At 41.7% G+C, this 21,928-nt stretch overlaps 1 protein-coding gene across 2 annotated transcripts in view; it reads right to left on the bottom strand.

Moving 5' to 3' along the window:
• tbxas1 (thromboxane A synthase 1 (platelet)) overlaps window positions 1-21,928 on the bottom strand; it is a 306,119-nt gene that overhangs the window by 114,149 nt on the left and 170,042 nt on the right. For both annotated transcript variants that reach the window (XM_039760829.1, XM_039760828.1), the window contains 2 exons: window positions 2,889-2,985; window positions 2,059-2,175 (listed from right to left, as the gene is read on the bottom strand). In XM_039760829.1, coding sequence (XP_039616763.1) covers window positions 2,059-2,175; window positions 2,889-2,985 — 214 coding nt within the window. The remainder of the gene's footprint in view (window positions 1-2,058; window positions 2,176-2,888; window positions 2,986-21,928) is intronic.

Below are 21,928 nucleotides of genomic sequence, written 5' to 3'. Positions count from 1 at the left end.
GCTTATTTCACAAATCTCTGTATCCTCTCACTCTTAATTTCCCCCTCATCAAGCAATACTAAATACCCCATAATGGCAAAGCAGTAACAGGGTATTAGAAATTTTTGTAAATGTATTAAAAATAAAAAAACTAAACTTTGACATTCACACAGATATTCAGACATTTTGCTCTAACACTTGAAATTTGGTTCAGGTTCACCTTGTTTGGAGTCCACATGTGGCAAAATCAATTACTTGGAATTGATTAGGAAATGCACACACCTCACTATGTCTATGAGGTCCCACAGTTCAGTAAAAACCAAGTCATGAGGTTAAAGGAGTTTTCTGTAAAGTCAGAGACAGGATTATGTAAAGGGACTGATCTGGGGATCTTGGAGTTTTTAAAAATTCACCTAAAGGACTTCCTATCTATGAGAAACAAGATTCTTGGGTCTGATTAGACCAACTGTTTGATCTCAATTCTAAGTGTCATGACTGGAGGAAACCAGGCACCACTCAACACCTGCACAATACTATTTCAACTGTGAAGCTTGGTGTTGGCAGCATCATGCTGTGGAGCTGTTTTTCTGTGGCAAGATCTGAAGACTAGTAAGGGCCAAAGGAAAAGTGAATGGAGTGAATTAAAAAGATATACTTAATGACAACCTGCTCCACAGCCATCTGAAACTCAGACTGGGCCAAATGTTTACCTTCCAAAAGGACAATGCAAAAGTAAAGATAACACAGGTGTGGCTTAGAGACATCTCTGGGAATGTCCTTGAGTGGCCTTTGCAGAGCCATGACTTGAAGTCAACTGAACATCTCTGGAGAGACCTTAAAACAGCTGTCCAATCTGATAGAATTTGAAAGGATCTGCAGAGAAGGATGGCAAAGAATCGGCAAAAACTCCAGGTGTGTGAAGCTTGTCATGTCATACTCAAGAAGTAAAGTTCAGTTTTTTATTTTGAATAAATTTGTAAACATTTCTAAAATCTCATCTTAGCTTTTTTATTTTGGGGTATTGAGTTTTGCATGACTAGGAGAAAAAATGAATTTAAATAATTTTACCATAAGTCTGTAACATAACAAAAATGAGAAAAAAATGAAGGGGTCTGAATACTTTCTCAATTCATTGTACAGTATATACAGTACATTAGTGCGGTTTCACTTTTTTGAAGAGATAAGTGATCGAAACATCAAAATGTTTACAATATGTTTTAAGTTGCCATTGTATTTAGGGAACAGAAAACCATTGTTCTAGTGTCAGCTGCAAAATGACGTTTCATCCACTTTCTACAGGATCTGCCACATGACCTAACTGGTGCAGAGCCAGAGTCAACAGCAGAGGTAATAAGTGTCAGCTATAAGAAAACTCACTGAAGTAAATTAAAACCTGATCTAACCCAAAGTAAGAAACATGCTTTTGAGTCTGGCTCACAGGAGCAATCAGTTGGTATACACTTTCTTAATGGTTTAGGTATAACCAGTGGAGGGCAGTAGCACACTTTTATTTAGTTGGATGTCTGAAAGCATTTCAAATGCAGCGGAACATTCACTAACCTTCTGGTCTATGAAATGATAAATGCTTTCTTTAAACAAGAGTTTCAGTTACTCCTTATGGCACTCTGCTCCAGCATATATTTTTTGACACAGAATTTTCAAGAAGAAATAAGAATAGTTTTCATTATTATGGAAAAAATACTTCATTTTCCTTATTCATTATCTTTGTTTTTAAAAGTTGGAGTCTTTTCTGCATTTGTTAGATTTAATATTACAGAATCATTAGATTATGGCCAATGTGTTACGAAGCTTGTACCTGTAAGGAGTATTAAATTGTTGCCTAAAATCATTTGAAGCATGAAAATTTGCTGTTTTGCCTGAATTGCATAAAACATTCACCGAACATGTAATAGTAATCTGGGGTGGCATTCAGTTTTCTATTATGACATAATACATAACTCTAACCCACAGATCATTTCAGAACAAAAATTTCAAGAGAATCAAAATACAGTAAAATTTGTCAGAATGTGGGGAGAGGATGGGGAGTGTCCTTTATGAAACAAGCATAAATCGTCTTGCCTCCTTCATTTTTGCTGCACTGAATGTTGGAGTCAGAACACTTCTGACTTTTTTCCATCTCTCATCACGAAGTAGGATAATGCTTTCACTCAGAGGTTTTGTAGTCATTCTGAAATGCTGTAAAGGAAAAAATAAATGCAGATTAAATAAAGGTTCATTGTGTATGTGAAGAAAAAGAATCATGTTACAAATTATTAATTACTATTTAGAATTCTAAATTGTTGTTTATTCATAGAAAATCAAACTCTGATGCTGTGGTATTCAGCTGTCAGAAGAAGATAAGCTAATTCTCGTCCTCAGATCTCATATTTTTCCTGGTCTCAATAAACACCTTTTAAATATGTCCCATTATCTTCTAATGGCAAGTTTTTTAAGCCTACTCTCACATTTTCTCCTTTCATCTCCTCTGACTTTGCTTCCTTCCACTACTATATATATTTTACCTGCTTTTTCTTTTTCAGTTGCACACCTGATGGAAACTATACAGCTCAAATGTTGTATCTTCAACCTTCTTTTCTTTTCAGCACCAAAACAAATTTTAACCTTTTAATTCCTTTGCAGATGCACGCGGACGCAGCCCTACACTAACTTCAGTTATTTATTTGTATGAATATGTGCATATTGTCAGAGCCTACTATTAACATATAGGGCACAAAGTAGTTGCTATACTAAGATTTAATAAGAATGCATACAGTTGGCTGTATTGTTCAAAAGTTAAAATATATTTTCAATGTGCTATTACATTTGGCATATAGTAAGAAATTTCACATAGTACTGTGCACTACACTAAGTGCAAAGAAAATCCTTATAGAAGAATAGTTTTAACTCACCATTCTATTAGGAAAGTTGCTAAAGTCTTTAACTAGAATTTGTTTAATCATGTCAGGATCAGAAACCACGATGACAGGTCGACGACCTAAATAGTACCTGGGAGAAAACATATAAAAATAAAACTAATATCAATACATTTCAATTACGATATTTAAACTTTGTCTTAACTATGTTTGCAGCATACATATTATTAGGTGAGTGAGTATAATGCATCTTTTTACAGGGAGTGATATAAGTGGAACACCAGCAAAGGATTAGGATGTAGCAGCACCACTTATAAGTTTCTATTCCACCATCAGCCAGAAAGACAAGTACATGGAAGAGAACCACTGATCTCAACTGGCTCCCACCTCTACACCAGCCCATTTTTGTCTCAACAATCAGTCATCAGATAACCATTGAGGAAGGCACACTGGTGCTGTAAGACACAATTTTTTCCACTTCCATTTGCCAACAGAGAATTAAAGAGGGTTGTATGTGGTAAGGCAAAATGTTTATATTGCACTTTTGCTGTTATTTTTTTACAATACTTTATACGTTGGAATGCTTTTTCCCTTGTTATTTTGGGAAATGGCACAGGACCATTAACACTTGGATAGCTAAATTCAGGGTCACTTTTTATCAATGGGTATATAGCCTACTCAACAGCTGCTTGATAAAACATGGTTCAGGTGTGCTCGTGAAGTTGTCTTTATATATTAGTCTATAGTGCTAATGTATAGTGATATATGAATTGCCTTTTGGAAAAACTGTATAACTTTTACTAGTCTGTGGAAGACATGAAAGTAAGAAATGTGTTTTGTGAAAACATGCCACTCATGTTGAACTTGGATATTATATGCATCAACCATTTATTCAGTGTCTTTTCAATTTTTTGAAAATAACAGCTACTACAAAAAATTGCTGTTTCAAGTTTTTGTGAATAGATAAGCTAATTTCATTTTCAAGGTACTGCATGATGTGCAAAGCACAACCAAATACAGACAGAAACATTTTGCTTATAACTAACAAAACCAAGACTAGATTTTCCACACTGTTCATTAAATAACAAGAGGCCTTCCTGAGAGGAGAAATAAAAGTAAAAATAGGTCATCCTAAAAAAATTAAGCAAGAATACAAACAATGTCTTGATGTTGGGAGGAAAAAAAATGCAGAAAACATTTACTGTAATAGTGTTTTCTGTGATTGTCATATGATTTTAATTGTTAAATGTTACCTTAAGACTTAGACATCAATTTATAATGTACAGCATATTAATAAAAATATTTGTTTTAATACTCAAAAGCTATACAAGTGCTGTGTTTTCTAACAAATATTGTCAGAATTTGCTTTGTAAGTGGTGAGCAACAGAGAAACTACTAGGAAGGAGGGCAAGAACCCTTGATGCCTCAGAATCTGTTCTGCCATTTCAGAATGGGCACAGCATGGCATCACTCAGGACATACCCTAGAAAAGTATCCAAAAGTACCAGAGAGTCATTCTCTATGGAGAATGGTTTAACCTTTCAACTGACATATTTCAGGCAAACATACTAGGCCTGAAAGAACTGTCAAATTAAACAAGAGTTAGCTTCCCCAGTGTGTTCTAGGAAAACTTAAAGGCTGTTTGTAGTTTAGTGCAGAATCGACCTTGAGCTTATGTGGTAACTTGCCTCTGTTTTGAGAACACAGAAAAAATATCAACTGTTTTGCTAGTGAAGTAAGTAGTGTTGAAGTAAAGATGTAAAAATAAAAGACAGTCCCATTCAGGAAGTAGCCATAACTACAGTGACAACTATATAACTGATTTTGACATATCTTCCTGTTCGCCATTTACAAAAGAACCTAAAAGTTTAGTTGGTACCTTTTGTGTTAGATGCATGTCACAGGTGATCCAACAACATGATAAAAGACATTCTAGCCAAGAACAGGTCAAAAGGGAGGCAAACAGATGGCCCCTTCACATCATATATGCCAGAAGGAATACAAAGAGACAATTCACCTAGGGTTATTGTAATGGTCAGAACTAAACCTAAGAGTCCTTTTCCAGACTGACTGCATAAATCAAACAGGGGCCTCTGCTCTTCATAATTGAAATTGACATTTTCACTGACATTTATGAGGGTCCGTCCAGGAAAAAAAGGTTGTTTTATAAATATATAAATTGATTCAGATATGTATCGGTTCAGATACTTTGGCTTGAATACATCCGTTCAGATATGTACATTGGTTTAGATATATACACTGGTTTAAATACACCCATTCAAATATACACATTGGTTGAGATGTATATAAATTGGTTTGTATTTACCGATTCCGATATATATACAGTACATTAGTTTGGATATACATATACATTGGTATGAATACATCCGTTCAGATATACAGTCATATGAAAATGTTTGGGAACCCCTCTTAATTCTTTGGGTTTTTGTTTATCATTGGTTGAGCTTTCAAAGTAGCATCTTCCTTTTAATATATGACATGCCTTAAGGAAACAGTAATATTTCAGCAGTGACATTAAGTTCATTGGATTAACAGAAAATATGCAATATGCATCATAACAAAATTAGACAGGTGCATAAATGTGGGCACCCCAACAGAGACATTACATCAATACATTGTTCATCATAACAACTATTCATGGTGGCTCTAAAATCGGTACTGACCCCTACTCTCTTTTCTGTTTCTTTTTCCGGTTTCTTTGTGGTGGTGGCCTGCGCCACCTCCACCTACTCAAAGCTTCATGATGCTCCAACAATGATGGACGGATTAAAAGGAAGAAGTCTACGTGACCATCATCATCATCAAGCCCTTCCGTGAGAACCCTAAATCCAAAGAGGACTGTTTCATTTATGTTAGGTAGAATGCCCAGAGGGGACTGGGCGGTATCATGGTCTGGAATCCCTACAGATTTTATTTTTCTCCAGCCGTCTGGAGTTTTTTTGTTTTTTCTGTCCCCCCTGGCCATTGAACCTTACTCTTATTCGATGTTAATGTTGATTTATTTTTTTATAATTATGTCTTTCATTTTTCTATTCTTTAATATGTAAAGCACTTTGAGCTACTGTTTGTATGAAAATGTGCTATATAAATAAATGTTGTTGTTGTTGTTGTACTTAGTTGAGCTTCCTTTTACAAATATAACATCCTCTAGACACCTCCTATAGCCTTTGATGAGTGTCTGGATTCTGGATGCAGGTATTTTTTAATATTCTTCCATACAAAATCTCTCCAGTTCAGTTAAATTTGATGGCTGCCGAGCATGGACAGCCTGCTTCAAATCACCCCATAGATTTTCGATGATATTCAAGTCAGGGGACTGTGACAGCCATTCCAGAACATTGTACTTCTCCCTCTGCATGAATGCCTTTGTAGATTTCAAACTGTGTTTTGGGTCATTGTCTTGTTGGAATATCCAACCCCTACGTAACTTCAACTTTGTGACTGATGCTTGAACATTATCCTGAGGAATTTGTTGATATTGGGTTGAATTCATCTGACCCTTAACTTTAACAAGGGCCCCAGTCCCTGAACTAGCCACACAGCCTCACAGCATGATAGAACCTCCAACATATTTTACAGTAGGTAGCAGGTGTTTTTCTTGGAATGCTCAAACTCAATTTTTGTCTTATCAGTCCAAAGCACTTTGATCCAAAATGAATCTGGCTTGTCAAAATGAGCATTTGCATACAACAAGCGACTCTGTTTGCGGCATGAGTGCTGAAAGAGCTTCTTTCTCATCACCCTGCCATACAGATGTTCTTTGTGCAAATTGCACTGAAATGTAGAATGATGTACAGATACACCATCTGCAGTAAGATGTTCTTGCAGGTCTTTGGAGGTGATCTGTGGGTTGTCTGTAACCATTCTCACAATCCTGCGCATATGCCACTCCTGTATTTTTCTTGGTCTGCCAGACCTGGGTTTAACAGCAACTGTGCCTGTGGCCTTCCATTATATAATTACATTCCTTACAGTTGAAACTAACAGTGTAAACATCCGAGATAGCTTTTTGTAGCCTTACCCTAAACCATGATACTAAACAATCTTTGTTTTCAGATCTTTTGAGAGTTGCTTTGAGAATCCTATGCTGTCACTCTTCAGAGGAGAGTCAAAGGGAAGCACAACTTGCAATTGACCACCTTAAATACCTTTTCTCATGATTGGACACAGCTGTCTATGAAACTCAAAGCTTAACGAGCTAATCCAACCAATTTGGTGTTGCAAGTAATCAGTATTGAGCAGTTACATGCATTCAAATCAGCAAAATTACAAGGGTACCCAAATTTTTGCACAACCAGTTTTTCACATTTGATTTAATTTCATATAACTAAATACTGCTTCACTAAAAATCTTTTTTCGGAAAACACCCCAGTACTCAGATGTTCCTGGTAAATGACAGACATACCACTGTTATCTTTTTTTGTTGAAAGTAGAGTAAAGTATTATGCAGGCTGAGAGGGGTTCCTAAACCTTTTCATATACACTGGTTGAGATATATATATCTATACTAATAAAAGGCAAAGCCCTCACTCACTCACTCAATCATCACTAATTCTCCAACTTCCCGTGTGGGTGGAAGGCTGAAATTTGGCAGGTTCATTCCTTACAGCTTCCTTACAAAAGTTGGGCAGGTTTTATATCGAAATTCTACGCGTAATGGTCATAACTGGAAGCAGTTTTTCTCCATTTACTGTAATGGAGATGAGCTTCAACGCCGTGGTGGAGTTTCGTGTGACATCATCACGCCTCCCACGTAATCACGCAGTACATAGAAAACCAGGAAGACCTCAAAAAAGCGCTGAAGAAAACATGCATTATATAATTGAGAAGGCAGCGAAACAATAAGAAGCGAGCGAGTGACATATACAACCATATTCATGAGTTCTGCTACTTCAGAAACAAAGCACGATGTAAACCTACACTTTAAATTAAGTTCATAGACAGGCTGCCGCTGGCGTTTGTAATTTAGTGCCTGCCCATATAAGGCCGTCCGTCAGCGGCAATCCAATAGCAAACTGCCACGGGTAAATATTCACGGCTGAAGGACTGTGCTTATGGAGAGGAAGATGAGATGGTCAGGGTGGTGTTTGACACAAACTCAGCGAAACTGCGAGAGAAAGTTTTAAGTGCCAGGACTAAGTTAACATTAAATACAGCCATGGACATAGCACGAGATGGCACCAGCACAGCTGGGAACCTTCGATGCATGTACACCGAGTGGCTCACGTGAACTGACGCAGTGCACAGATAAAAGGCAACAGTTCCAAAGAGTGCTGAACAAAAACCGAATTACACAATTGAAAAGGCAGCAAAAAATATAAAGCGTCTCATACATACAAGCATATTCATAAATCCAGCTACTGCGGAAACAAAGCACACGTTGGAAAAAGTCAATGTCCCGCTAAAGGAAGACAGTGTAAAAAAAACCCGTGCATGCAGTGTGTCAGGTCTCAGATAAAGAAGAAGACGAGCTGTTTATTGATGCAGTAAGAAACAAATCGATGAATGAAACCTGTCATCTTTACAACGATTGACAAACACGGAATGTAACTTGAACACAACACATCCTACAAATACGAACCTGATTGAAAGAAATAATGATAATCAAATCCTTGATGACAGCAACACTCAGTAACACTCACAAAACAAATACTGTATATTGACAGTCATGTTACGTTATTTTTAAAATGTTCCCTTTTCTTTTTCATAGCTTTTTTAACACACTACTTTTCCGCTGCGATACGCGGGTATATATATATGTATATATGTATATATATAACCCGATCTACATACTCGAATAATGGATACTTTATTCGCCATCAGTGATTGTTTTGGTAAAGCCATACTCAGTGTATTCATTAGATGAACGGTAAAAAGTAAGGCGAGGGAGGATGACTTATTGAGGCATGCAGGCTGTAGTGCGCGTCAACTCTATATGAATTGCGCGATCACATTTGAAAAAATATATCTTTTCAAGTTCTATTTAGTCCATATGTGTCAAACTCAAGGGCAGGGCCACATCTGGCCCGGCGTGTAATTATATCCGGCCCGCGAGATCATTTTATATACTGTATTATTGTTATGAAGCGCTGGTAACACAATAAACTACAGATCCCATAATGCAGCGCTTCAGCTGCCTTGCCGAACACTTATCGCGTTAATCAAGTCTACCTTATGATGCTGCAAGTTATTGCGAAGCTAGCTCACACAATGCTGAAGAGAAAAGTTGATTCTGAAAATAGAGCCTTTAAAAACCGATGGGAGGCTGAGTATATGTTTACTGAACCCGTGTGTCTCATTTGTGGAGCTAATGTGGCTGTAATTACAGAATTTAATCTAAGACGGCACTATAAAACAAAACATCAGGGTAACCTGAAAGACCTGAATGCAATGCAGAAGATACAGAAAGCAGAAGAATTAAATAAGAATCTGACACTTCAGCGGACGTTTTTACCCGTGCACAATCACAAAGTGATTTCAATTGAGGCTGCTTTTATGGGAGACACAACCACTTGCCCCACTTTCCCTATTACCAAGTAATGTTAAACCAAGTCGTCACTACGGTGTTCCCAAATACGCACTTTGCTGATAAACTGAGCGCACTGAGTTTGCACGGCGCTTTGGTGACTTTGAAGAACAAAAAAAGTCTGTCTACATGCGGCTCGAACCTTGTGCATGTTTGGTAGCACATATCTGTGTGAAAAGCTCTTCTCAGTGATAAAGACTAACAAAACAGCACACAGGAGTTGCCTCACTGATGAGCACCTGCAATCCATCCTGAGAATCTCCACAACACTGAACCTCACACCAAACAGAAACGAACCTGTTGCCAAAAAAAGATGCCAGGCGTCCAGCTCTAAAATGACATATGAGCAAAGACAACTGAATGATTTGATTTGTTATTGCTGAAAGGAACACATTTTATTTATATTTCCAGGTTTTGTTATGCAGCATGTTCATATTTGAATTTGTATAATTTTGACAGGATATATTTTTATGGAGAGCAAAATCTTTTGGGATATTTAAAATCTAAGTTTATTTTTATAAAATATAAAATTACATAAGAGTAAAGAAATTTGAATGTTTGTTCTTTTAATGTTTACTTTATTTCTAACTTGTATAATTTAGACAGGATATATTTTTATGGAGAGCAAAATATTATAAGTTGTTTAAGGTTTGAGTTGATTTATTCAGGAATAATATTCCTGTCTGTTTTTACCATTCCTACCAAAGATATTTCTGTCGACTAAATAAAAATTCCTTCTATTTAAAATTGAAATAGAACTTGAACAAATACGATAGTTCATAATATCCACGCAGACTTGCACGTAAGAGCGGGTGTCATCCGTTTTAACAAACAGCGTATTGCACTGATACGAAATAGCTGTGTGTGTGTATATATGTAGACATGTATGTATATGTATATATATGTGTGTGTATGTATATATATTGTGAAGGACCGAGGAGACAGCAAGGGTTGGGGTTTCCGCCCCGTATATTGTACACAGCAAAAAACAGGTCAAAATTATAAACAAACAGTTCATATCGCGACGCCGACTCCTGGCGTCGCGGCCATTTTATTGGGGTGGAGCCGGAAGTGGAGGAATGCTGGGAAGGACCGCAAGGGAGGATGGGAAGGATGACGTCAGGGCAAGATGGCGGAGGAAGGGCGGAAGTACGACTGCGGTCAATCCAGGCCTATGGTGCAGGAAGGTCTTTCTTTCTATGAGGAAGCAGAGGGAGAAAGTTAATACCCCGCCATTCCCTGGCGGCGAATGGTTTCCCAGGTGCTATCGAATCAATCCGCCTCCTACTGGCGTGCGTGACGATCCCCCTTAGCCCAGGACCGCCAGGTCGGGCGGACCTAACCGAGAGGTCGTGAATACGAGAGAGGGCATCGGCATTGGCCTGAAGGGTCCCCGCCGATAAGTGACAGTGAACTTATACGGCTGTAAGTCCAGGAACCACCTGGTGACCCGCGGATTCGACTCTTTGTGTAGGGACATCCACTGAAGTGCAGCGTGATCAGTCACCAGAGCGAATTCGCACCCAGCAGGTAGTAACGGAGGTGGGTCACTGCCCACTTAATGGCCAAGGCCTCCCTCTCCACTGCCGCGCACCGGTCCCCGGTCCATCAGTTTCCGCTAAGGTACATCACAGGGTGCTCGACACCATCGACGCTTTGGCTCAGCACGGCACCCAGGCCTGTGTCCGGCGCCGGTCTGGAGAATAAACGGAGCCCAAAATCGGGCGTCCGTAACACAGGTGCCGACGTTAGGGCCTTCTTTAGGTCACTGAACGCGTGTTCTGCCTTGTCGGTCCACACCACGATAGGGGCGCCCTTTTGTCAGGTCAGTCAAGGGTGCTGCTCTTCGAGAAACGGGAACAAACCGGCGGTAGTAACTCGCAAGCCCCAAGAAAGCCTGCACCTGTTTCTTGGTACTTCGGACGGGCCATTCTAAGATGTCTTTAACTTTGGAGCTCTGTGGCCGCACCTGTCCTTGTCCCACGAGGTAGCCTAAATATTTGGCCTCCTTTAATCCAAAAACACTTCCGGGGTTTATGCGAGGCCGGCTTTAGCCAGTGTTCGGAGGACAGCTGCACCTGCAGTAGATGCTCCTCCCAGGTGCCGGAATAGATGACAACGCCATCCAGGTAGGCGGCACTATAGGACTGGTGGGGCTTCAGCACTCTATCTACCAGACGCTGGAAGGTCGCCGGGCCCCGTGCAGCCCAAATGGGAGGACCTTGTACTGCCAGTGCCCGCTAGGGGTGCTAAAGGCCGTTTTCTCCTTTGCGGATGCCGCTAAAGGAATTTGCCAATACCCTTTTGTCATGTCAAGGGTAGTCAGATATCGAGCCGCACTCCAGCCGCCAAGGAGGTCGCCAATGCGGGCATGGGGTAGGCATCGAACTTGGAGATCTGATTCAGACGCCTAAAGTCATTACAGAACCTCCAGGAGCCGCCTGGCTTGGAGACGAGGACAATAGGGCTGGACCAGGGACTATGGCTCTCTTCAATTATGTCCATGTCCAACATACGCTTCACCTCCAGTTCGACCTCTGCGCTTTTGCCTCCGGAGTCGGTAGGGCCTCTCCGGACGATTACCCGGGCCCGTGACTATATCGCGGCAATCAGCGCGGTCCGCCGGGTGACTCGCCACTACCTCGGGATGGCTCGGAGTGTTTGGGCTAACTCCTGCCGCTGCTTGGGGTCAGCTCTTCGCCGAGGTTAAGGGCAGTTGTGCTTGCGAAAGGGAGAGTGACCTATGGGAGCTGGGAGCTCCTCTCTATCTCTCAGGGCTTTAACAGGTTGACATGATAGATCCTCTCACTTTCGGTCGACGATTGGGCTGTTTCACCAAATAGTCGACGCCTTTTCTCTCCTTAACCTCGTAAGGCCCTTGCCAGTGAGCGAGCAGCTTCGAGTGGGAGGTCGGGACGAGCACCATAACTCGGTCCCCCGGGCGGAACTCCCTGAGGACGGAGTTGCGGTTGTAACACCGGCCTGCGCTGCTTGCGCAGTCACGCGTGCTCTTTTAGGAGGGGCCTGATCTTTGTGAGTCGGTCGCGCAGTTGCGCACGCATCTCAAAATGTTAGAGGAGGGAAGAGCCTCGCCTCCCAGCCTTCTTTTAGGATGTCGAGGATTCCCGGGGTTGTCGCCCGTATAGTAATTCAAAGGGGAGAAGCCTGTAGAGGCCTGGGGTACCTCCCGGTAGGCAAAAGCACGAGCGGGAGGAGCTGGTCCCAGTTCCTGCCGCCCGCTGACTACCTTGCGGAGCATCTGCTTAAGCGCCTGATTAAACGCTCACCAACCCGCCAGTTTGCGGGTGATAGACTGACGCTTTCAGGTGCTTTATCTGCAGTAATTTGGCTACCTCCTTGAACGTATCCGAAGTGAAGGGCGTACCCTGGTCCGTGAGGACCTCCTTGGGTATGCCCACGTGAAAACAAATTAACCAGTTCCCGCGATGCTTTTAGTATTAGCGGGCGCAGGGGAACCGCCTCTGGGTACCGGGTGGCATAGTCCACCATGACTAGGATATACTTGTGGCCACGGGTTGAGGGCTCCAGGGTCCCACCAAATCGACCCCTATCCTTTCAAAGGGGATGTCCACGAGGGGAATAGGGACTAGAGGAGCACGGTCCCTCCTAGGAATCTGGCGGGTCTGGCACTCGGACAGGATTGACAGAACCGCGGACCTCCTCATTGATCCCAGGCCAGTAAAAGCGGGCTTAATCCTCTCCAGTGTTTTTCGCCCCGAGGTGGGCTTAGGAGGTGAGCATGTGCCAACTCGCATATCTCCCGCCGGAAGGTACGCTGAATTAGCAACAACTTCCGCACCTCGCCCTCATGGGTAGCCACCGGTACAACAGATCATTCTCAAGGACAAAGAAGGGTTCCCGCGGTGTGGATCCGTCCGCTGTTGAGCTGTTAGGCAGAACGACGCATTCGGGCAAAGCGCAGGGAGTCATCATTCCACTGCTCCCTCTTAAAGGAGGCCGGCGTGGACCGAAATTGATGGTCCAGGCCGCCGAGGGGTCTTGGGGCCTGGGCCGGGAAGAGTTCCCTGGCTAGTCCCTTCTCCGGCGGAATCTTCCGGTCAAGGTCCGTAGCCACGAAAGGTCCCCGAGACACCAGCCCCATAGGGCCTGCCCTTGTGCACGGCGTGGAGGCCGCGAGGGGTGCCTTTTCCCCTCATAACAAGATCCAACGAGGCCCCGGGAGCGGCGAATGGCTTACCGCTGATTCTTTTAGACCAGTCTTGTCCCAAAATCACTGGGAAGGGGGGGTCAGGTAACACAGCGACCGTCATTTGGATTGGTTCCCCCTTCCAGGTGACATAGCAGTGAGCGGAACGATATGACCTAGTCCCCCCTGCACACAGGTGACCAACAAATGCTGTTTTAACCACTGTTGCGGTAAGAAAAACGGCGAGCAACAATGGTAATGTTGCTGCCGGAATCAAACAAAGCCACCACGGCGTGCCCATTTAGCAACACCACTCCCGTGATTCGACTCGCCAAGGGATGCGGCGGGTACAATACCTCTCCGACGATGTCCAGCTGCAGTCCATAGGCTCCGGGCGATGTGATGGGGGCAGTTTGGCAGCAGGTGACGGTCTCGCCACACTTGAAACAGCGCGGGCGGACCCCTCTCTGGCTCTGGCTGGCGCTTCTGCAGCGTCGAGGGGCTCGGGGTGGCCGCCCGTGCCGCGGTTCCCGCGAGCAGGCTTTTCTGACCCCCAAGTCGGAGGACCGCCAACTGACGCTCCAGGACGCCGAGGAGGCCCGACATGTTCTGATAGGCGTGTCCCCGACCTGCTGGGCGAGGGAACTGGGCATCGCGATTGACCAGGCCTTCACAGGCCACCCGCCGACCACTTTCCGCCTGCCGGGTCTCTGGCCGTAGCCAGCGCCCATCTTGCCCCAGAACTCAACGCCTGGGCGCGGCGGGCTTTTCGGGTCAAAGACCCAGTTCCGCCATTCGCCGCCTGCTGGCCCGGCTAATGCCGAAGCGGGCCAGTATTTCGGGCTTGAGGAGGTCGTAATTAGCGCCTCCTCCTCAGGGAGGTCATAATAGGCCGCAGCGCTGGTCCTTCAGGTATGGCGCCAGATGGACGCCACTGACCGCTGCCACTCGCTCCGGGTGGCCGCCCTCTCAAACATGCCCAGGTAGGCATCGACGCCCTCCGAAGGGCCCATCGGACTATAGGAGGAGGCGGCTGCCTGGGCGGGTCTGGTCTCGCCCGCTGGGCTTCCACTAACCTGGCCTCGTGGCCTCCAGCTCCCGGTGGTGGCGGCTTGCGCAGCTGCAGCGCCTGGAGCTGGTCATTCATTGCCTGCAGCACGTGTTGAGGTCCTGTCCCTCCGCATTCCGGGATCTCTATCCTGCCGACTACGCCAGATGTAAAGGACCGAGGAGACAGCAAGGGTTGGGGTTTCCGCCCCGTATATTGTACACAGCAAAAAACAGGTCAAAATTATAAACAAACAGTTCATATCGCGACGCCGACTCCTGGCGTCGCGCCATTTTATTGGGGAGGAGCCGGAAGTGGAGGAATGCTGGGAAGGACCGCAAGGGAGGATGGGAAGGATGACGCCAGGGCAAGATGGCGGAGGAAGGGCGGAAGTACTCGCACTGCGTCAATCCAGGCCTATGGTGCAGGAAGGTCTTTCTTTCTATGAGGAAGCAGAGGGAGAAAGTTAATACCCGCCATTCCCTGGCGTAATGGTTTCCCAGGTGTTATCGAATCAATCCATGCCTCCTACTGCGTCGCGTGACAATATATATGTATTTGTGTGTATATATGTGTGTGTATGTATGTGTGTATATGTATGTGTATGTATATGTATATGTATAGATATGGTATATATGTATATATATATATATATATATGTGTGTGTAAATATATATATATATATATATATATATATATATATATATATATATATATATATATATATATATATATATATATATATGTGACAGCAACACTCATCACTCACAACAGTGACAAAACAATAACATTGACAATCATGTTACGTTATTTTCAAAATGTTTCCTTTTCTTTTCATTGCTTCTTTAACACACTACTTCTCCAAGTTGGTATTTTGCTAGTATATATATATATATATATATATATATATATATATATATATATATATATATATATAATGGTATATACAGTATAATGGTTGAAATACATTGGTTTAGATATACAGTATATATATATTGGCTTAAATAGAGTGGTTTAGGTATATACATCAGTTCATTTACCTCCATTCAGATATATATATACAGTATTGGTTGAGATTCAGTCAGTCAGTCATTCTCCAACACGCTATATGAATAGAACGTTTGGGATTTACTGGCAGGTACAGCGCGGTCACCTAAGTTTAGCATCACTGCTTCACTTCATCACTGCTTCAACATCATTGTCATTATTGTACATATTTTATACAAGAAGCATATGCCTATCGGTCACGTTTTATTTCGTAAGCCGTCTTGGTTGGGGTTCATCGATTCCAAATCACATTTTTTTCTGTCATTATTTAAAACATTCACATGGATACCCACCTCCTCGCTCCACTCCATCCTGTCCCAGCTTGTTGCACCCACCTCACTCATTCCCTCTTGCTCCTCTCATGACAGGTTCTTCTCAAAAGCCAAGTTATGAGAAAGAATTGACCACAACCGCAGTAGGTCCCATTTTTTCACCTCATGAAACGTTTGTTTATCATTGACTGAAAACCAAAAAGCAATTTCTATTATTCATTATTGGCAGCATTGTAAAGTTATGTTGTCACTTACTGATTAAATTAGAGAAATAAATGTTCATTATTTTAGAATGGGGGTAAAAATATACCTACAGTTAGATTTGCAATGTTCATTTCCCTGTTAAGTTGTAATGTGTTAGAAAGTAGTGTTTATAAAGTTAAGCATTCAAGATCTGGGAGGATATGTGAGAGGAAGCAAGATTGTTATTATTTTGATTTCGCTTGACCATGTGCTAGCAGCTGCAGCAAATACAGCCTTTTTTTGAAACAGAAAACTGCCTCCATCCAATTATTTTTTGTTCCCAAAAAGGATTCCATCCATCTTAGCAGAGAAACCTTGTTACATCAGGAAGAATAAGAGTCACGTTTGCCAAAAGGACGTTATGGAGGAAAACACTGGAGTTACGCTGTTTCTTCTGAATGTTGACCAGGGCTCAGAATGATAAGAATATTCCTGCTTCACAAATAAATATGTTTAACTCTTTTTTATAGTAAAACTGACAAAACCACACACACACACACACATATATACAATTAAATACAAATTGTCAGTCAAACATACTACTAATTAAGCATATCTGTCAGGGGTGATTATTTTCTTGCCCCATAAAACGTTAATTTATCATTGATAGAAAGATGCATAGTGATTTCTGTTAATTCCTTATTGGCAGCATTTCATTTAAAGATGATCTATGTCATGCATGTACGAGTGCTTACGCCTAAAAAAAAGATCATCCTGTCAAAATAAAAGACCCTTACAGATTCCTGACATACTGTAGATCAAAGCATACTACATGATCTGTTAAAAATGGTGGTGCGGGTGTTATGGTTTGCGCATGTATGGCTTGTACAAGTCCTGTCACACTTATCGTCATTGATGATGGAACTGCTGACGGCAATAGCACAATGAATTCTGAGGTGTACAGAAACATCTTATCTGCTCAAGTTCAAGTAAATGCCTCCATTGGACTGTGCTTCATCCTACAACAAGATAATGACCCAAGCATGCTGCTAAGGCAACACTGGAGTTTTTCAAAGATAAAAAAATGGAAAATTCTTCATTGGCCAAGACATTCACCCATTCAAAATCTACATAATGCTAACATTAATAATAAATAAATAATTTATATAAATAATAAATGCTAACATTACTCAAAGTTATTGTCTGCTTTTACATGCATTTTTATTACTATCTAATTAATTTTTTTTTTTTATCAGTATAGTGCTGCTGGATTATGTGAATTATCTATCTATAAATGTGAAGTATCTATCTATCTATCTATAAGCATGCTGAAGTGAAAACTAGGAACAACTTCAACTCAGCCACAAAACGGGGTCAACAACTGCTACTGTATGTACCATGGTGCATAAAAGTCGCCAATGACCTTCTGATTCCATAGCAGAAGAGTTCCAAACTTCCAGTGGCATTAATGTAAGCACTAAAACTGTGCGGTGGGGGCTTCATGGAATGGGTTTCCATGGCCAGCTGCTGCATGCAACCCTCACATGAACAAGTCCAATGCCATGCGTCAGATGGAGTGGTGGAAACATGTTCTATGGAGTGATGAATCATGCTTCTCTGTTTGGCAGTCAGATGGGCGGTCTGGGTTTGGTGCATGCTAGGAGAACGTTACCTGCCTGACTGCAATTTGTCAACTGTGAAGTGTGGTGAAGGGGGGATTATGGTGTGGGGCTGTTTTCAGGGCTTTGGCTAGGCCCGTTACTTCCAGTGAAGGCCAATCTTAATGCTTTAACATACCGAGACATTTTGGACAATGCTATACTTCCAACTTTGTGGAAACCGTTTGGGGAAAGCCCATTTCTATTCCAGTATGACTGTGCCACAGAACACAAAACTAAGTCTGTAAAGACATGGTTGGATGAGTTCAGTGTGAAAGAACTTGACTGCCCAGTACAGAGCAATGACTTTAACCCCACTGAACACCCATTGCGTGACAGGCCTGCTCGTCCATCGTTAGTGCCTAACCTCATAAATGCTGCACAGAATGAATGGGCACAAATTCCCACAGAAAACCTCCAAAATCTTGTGGAAAGCCTTCCAAGAAGCGTGGAAGCTGTTATAACTGCAAAGGAGGAACCAATTCCATATTAAAGTCTATATATTTGAATGCAATGTCATTAAAGTCTCTGTTTGTGTAATGGTCAGGAGTCCCAATAATTTCGTCCCTTTAGTGTGTGTGTGTGTGTGTGTGTATATTATATATATACAGTATATATATTATATATATATACAGTATATATATATATATATATATATAAATGCATATACATATATATATATTTTGTGATAGACACCCCTTCACAACATCTGCCAGGGGGACAAGGGTGGGAAGTCCAGTATCTCCCCCTGGACGCTAGATGGCAGCCTCCCTGGGTTGCAGCTGTCCCTCAGACTCCCCCAGGGCTTCATGGGGGTTGGAGATCTGTGCAACTCTGTGGGGTTCCGCAGGCAATACACTGCTAATGACTGCTTTAATTGAAAAAATATGCATCTCTTAAAAACACATACATTAAAACTATCCTCAATTTTTCATCACCAACAACAATTAAAAATTATACTCTACACAAGTGCTGTCTACAAATGTCAATATCCAAGCTGCAGTCTTGGAATTTCCTGTCCCAACCCTTTGGACAGATTCACGTCAAGAGATTAAATGCTTTTGTGGTTGGTAGAATTGTAGTGTGCCTTGGGATTTTTTGGGTTACAAAAACATGCCACCACGGCAAAACAGTTGGAAAACAATGCTCTATCTACACCTTTGTTCCTGGCATGCTAAAAAAGATCTCTGCAGGCGCTATCTCACTATAAAATTGAAACCGTGCATTATTTAGAAATTTGTGTTGCATTCTTTGCATATATCACAGAAGATATTGCAACTGGAATAATGGGTAGGGAAAATTATTACACTTCTATTTTATATACATATATTTTATGTCCATAAATATTTGGACAGAGACAACTTTTTTCTAATTTTGGTTCTGTATATTACTATAATGAATTTTAAAAGAAACAACTCAGATGCAGTTGAAGTGCAGACTTTCAGCTTTAATTCAGTGGGTTGAACAAAAAGATTGCATAAAAATGTGAGGGAACTAAGATATTTTTTAACACAATCCCTTTATTTCAGGGGCTCAAAAGTAATTGGACAAATTAAATAACTGGAAATAAAATGTTCATTTCTAATACTTGGTTGAAAACCCTTTGCTGGCAATGACAGCCTGAAGTCTTGAACTCATGGACATGGACCAGATGCTGGGTTTCCTCCTTTTTAATGCTCTGCCAGGCCTTTACTGCAGCAGCTTTCAGTTGCTGTTTGTTTGTGGGCCTTTCTGTCCGAAGTTTAGTCTTTAACAAGTGAAATGCATGCTCAATTGGGTTAAGATCAGCTGACTGACCTGGCCATTCAAGAATTTTCCACTTATTTGCTTTAATAAACTCCTGGGTTGCTTTGGCTGTATGTTTTGGGTCATTGTCCATCTGTATCAGGAAACGACGCCCAATCAATTTGACTGCATTGAGCTGGATTTGAGCAGACAGTATGTCTCTGAACACCTCAGAATTCATTCGGCTGCTTCTGTCCTTTGTCACATCATCAATAAATACTAATGTCCCAGTGCCACTGGCAGCCATGCACACACCAAGCCTCCACCGTGTTTTACAGATGATGTGGTATGCTTTGGATAATGAGCTGTTCCATGCCTTCTTCATACTTTTTTCTTGCCATCATTCTGGTAGAGGTTGATCTTGGTTTCATCTGTCCAAAGAATATTTTTCCAGAACTGTGCTAGCTTTTTTAGATGTTCTTTAGCAAAGCCCAACCTAGCCTTTCTGTTCTTGAGGCTTATGAGTGGCTTGCACCGTGCAGTGCACCCTCTGTATTTACGTTCATGCAGTCTTCACTTTATGGTAGTCTTGGATATCGATACAACCTACCCCCTGGAGAGTGTTGTTCACTTGGTTGGCTGTTGTGAAGAGGTTTCTCTTCACCATGGAAATAATTCTGCGATCATCCACTACTGTTGTCTTCCGTGGACGTCCAGGTATTTTTGCGTTGCTGAGTTCACCAGTGCTTGCTTTCTTTCTCAGGATGTACCAAACTGTAGATTTTGCCACTCGTAATATTGTAGCAATTTTTTGGATGGGTTTTTTCTGTTTTCGCAGCTTAAGGATGACTCCTTTCACCTGCATGGAGAGCTCCTTTGACAGCATGTTGTCTGTTCACAGCAAAATCTTCCACATGCAAGCACCACACCTCAAATCAACTCCAGGCCTTTTATCTTCTTAATTGATAATGACATAACGACGGACTTGCCCACACCTGCCTATGAAATAGCCTTCGAGTCAATTGTCCAATTACTTTTGAGCCCCTGAAATGAAGGGATTGTGTTAAAAAAATGCTTTAGTTGCCTCACATTTTATGCAATCTTTTTGTTCAACCCACTGAATTAAAGCTGAAAGTCTGCACTTCAACTGCATCTAAGTTGTTTCAATTAAAATTCATTGTGGTACTGTACAGAACCAAAATTAGAAAAAAGTTGTCTCTGTCCAAATATTTATGGACCTAACTGTACATATAGGGTGGCACGGTGGAACAGCGTGGAGTTTGCATGTTCTCCCAGTGTCTGCATGGGTTTCCTTCGGGTGCTCCGGTTTCCTCCCACAGTCCAAAGATATGCAGGTTTGGTGCATTGGTGATTCTAAATTGTCCCTAGTGTGTGTTTGGTGTGTGGGCATGTGTGTGTGTGCGCGCCCTGTGGTGGGCTGGTGCCCTGCCCGGGGTTTGTTTCCTACCTTGCGCCCTGTGTTGGCTGAGATTGGCACCAGCAGACCCCTGTGATCCTGTAGTTAGGATATAGCGGGTTGGATAATGGATGGATGGATATAAACATAAATATATATATTATAAAAGAAAATCTTGAGATGAGATGAGACAATTGCCAAGAGATTTTTTCAAGTTGTTAGATAGGGTCCTGCCCTCCTCTCAACCATTTCCAGTTAACGGCCCATACCCACAGTCCTCTCACCTCTCATTCGTGTGAATGCTTTTGTCAGACACAGTTCCTGCCCTTTCTTATCTCTAATAAATTTTTGTGTTTTCCTCACTTTAAGTTCCCAATAAAAGAAGACTTATGTCCAAGTCTTATTGAAGAAGGTTATCAAAAGAAGAAATTAATATACAAGCAATCCTAGCACCGAGAAACAATGAAGTCAAATGAATTAATGATAAAATTGTCGAATGGTTACACTGCAAATTGGTTAAATGCATATCAGAAGACTATGCTGAAACAGTTGGTGGTGATGGTGTGGAAGATGAAAACATCAACTTACAATATCTATAACCGGTAACACTACAAATTACGTTACATAACGAATTACTGTTGAAAGAAGGATGTATAATAATGTTATTGTGTAATTTATGTATGAGTGATGGGCTATGGAATAGGACAAGATTAGTTACATTCAAAATTGGTCAAACAATTCTAACATGTAAAATTTTAACAGGCGTAAGAAAGGTAATGTAGTACATCCCCTGTAGATTACCCAAAGGAGATCTTGATATATCATTTGTATTAAAATGTTCACAGTTTCCCATTAGAATAGCTTTTGCTATGACAATTGACAAATCACAGGGACAAACATTCAAAAAAGCTGGCTTATTTATTAGAGAGAAAGAAACTATATTTATTCACGGGCAGTTATATGTTGCGTTGTCACGATATAAGTCCAAACACGGAATCAAAATTCAACGCG

The sequence above is a fragment of the Polypterus senegalus genome, chromosome 8, assembly GCF_016835505.1.
Source record: "Polypterus senegalus isolate Bchr_013 chromosome 8, ASM1683550v1, whole genome shotgun sequence".
Lineage (NCBI taxonomy): Eukaryota > Metazoa > Chordata > Cladistia > Polypteriformes > Polypteridae > Polypterus > Polypterus senegalus.
Note: the sequence above shows the minus strand (reverse complement) of the source record. Positions and strands in the feature narration are given on the sequence as shown.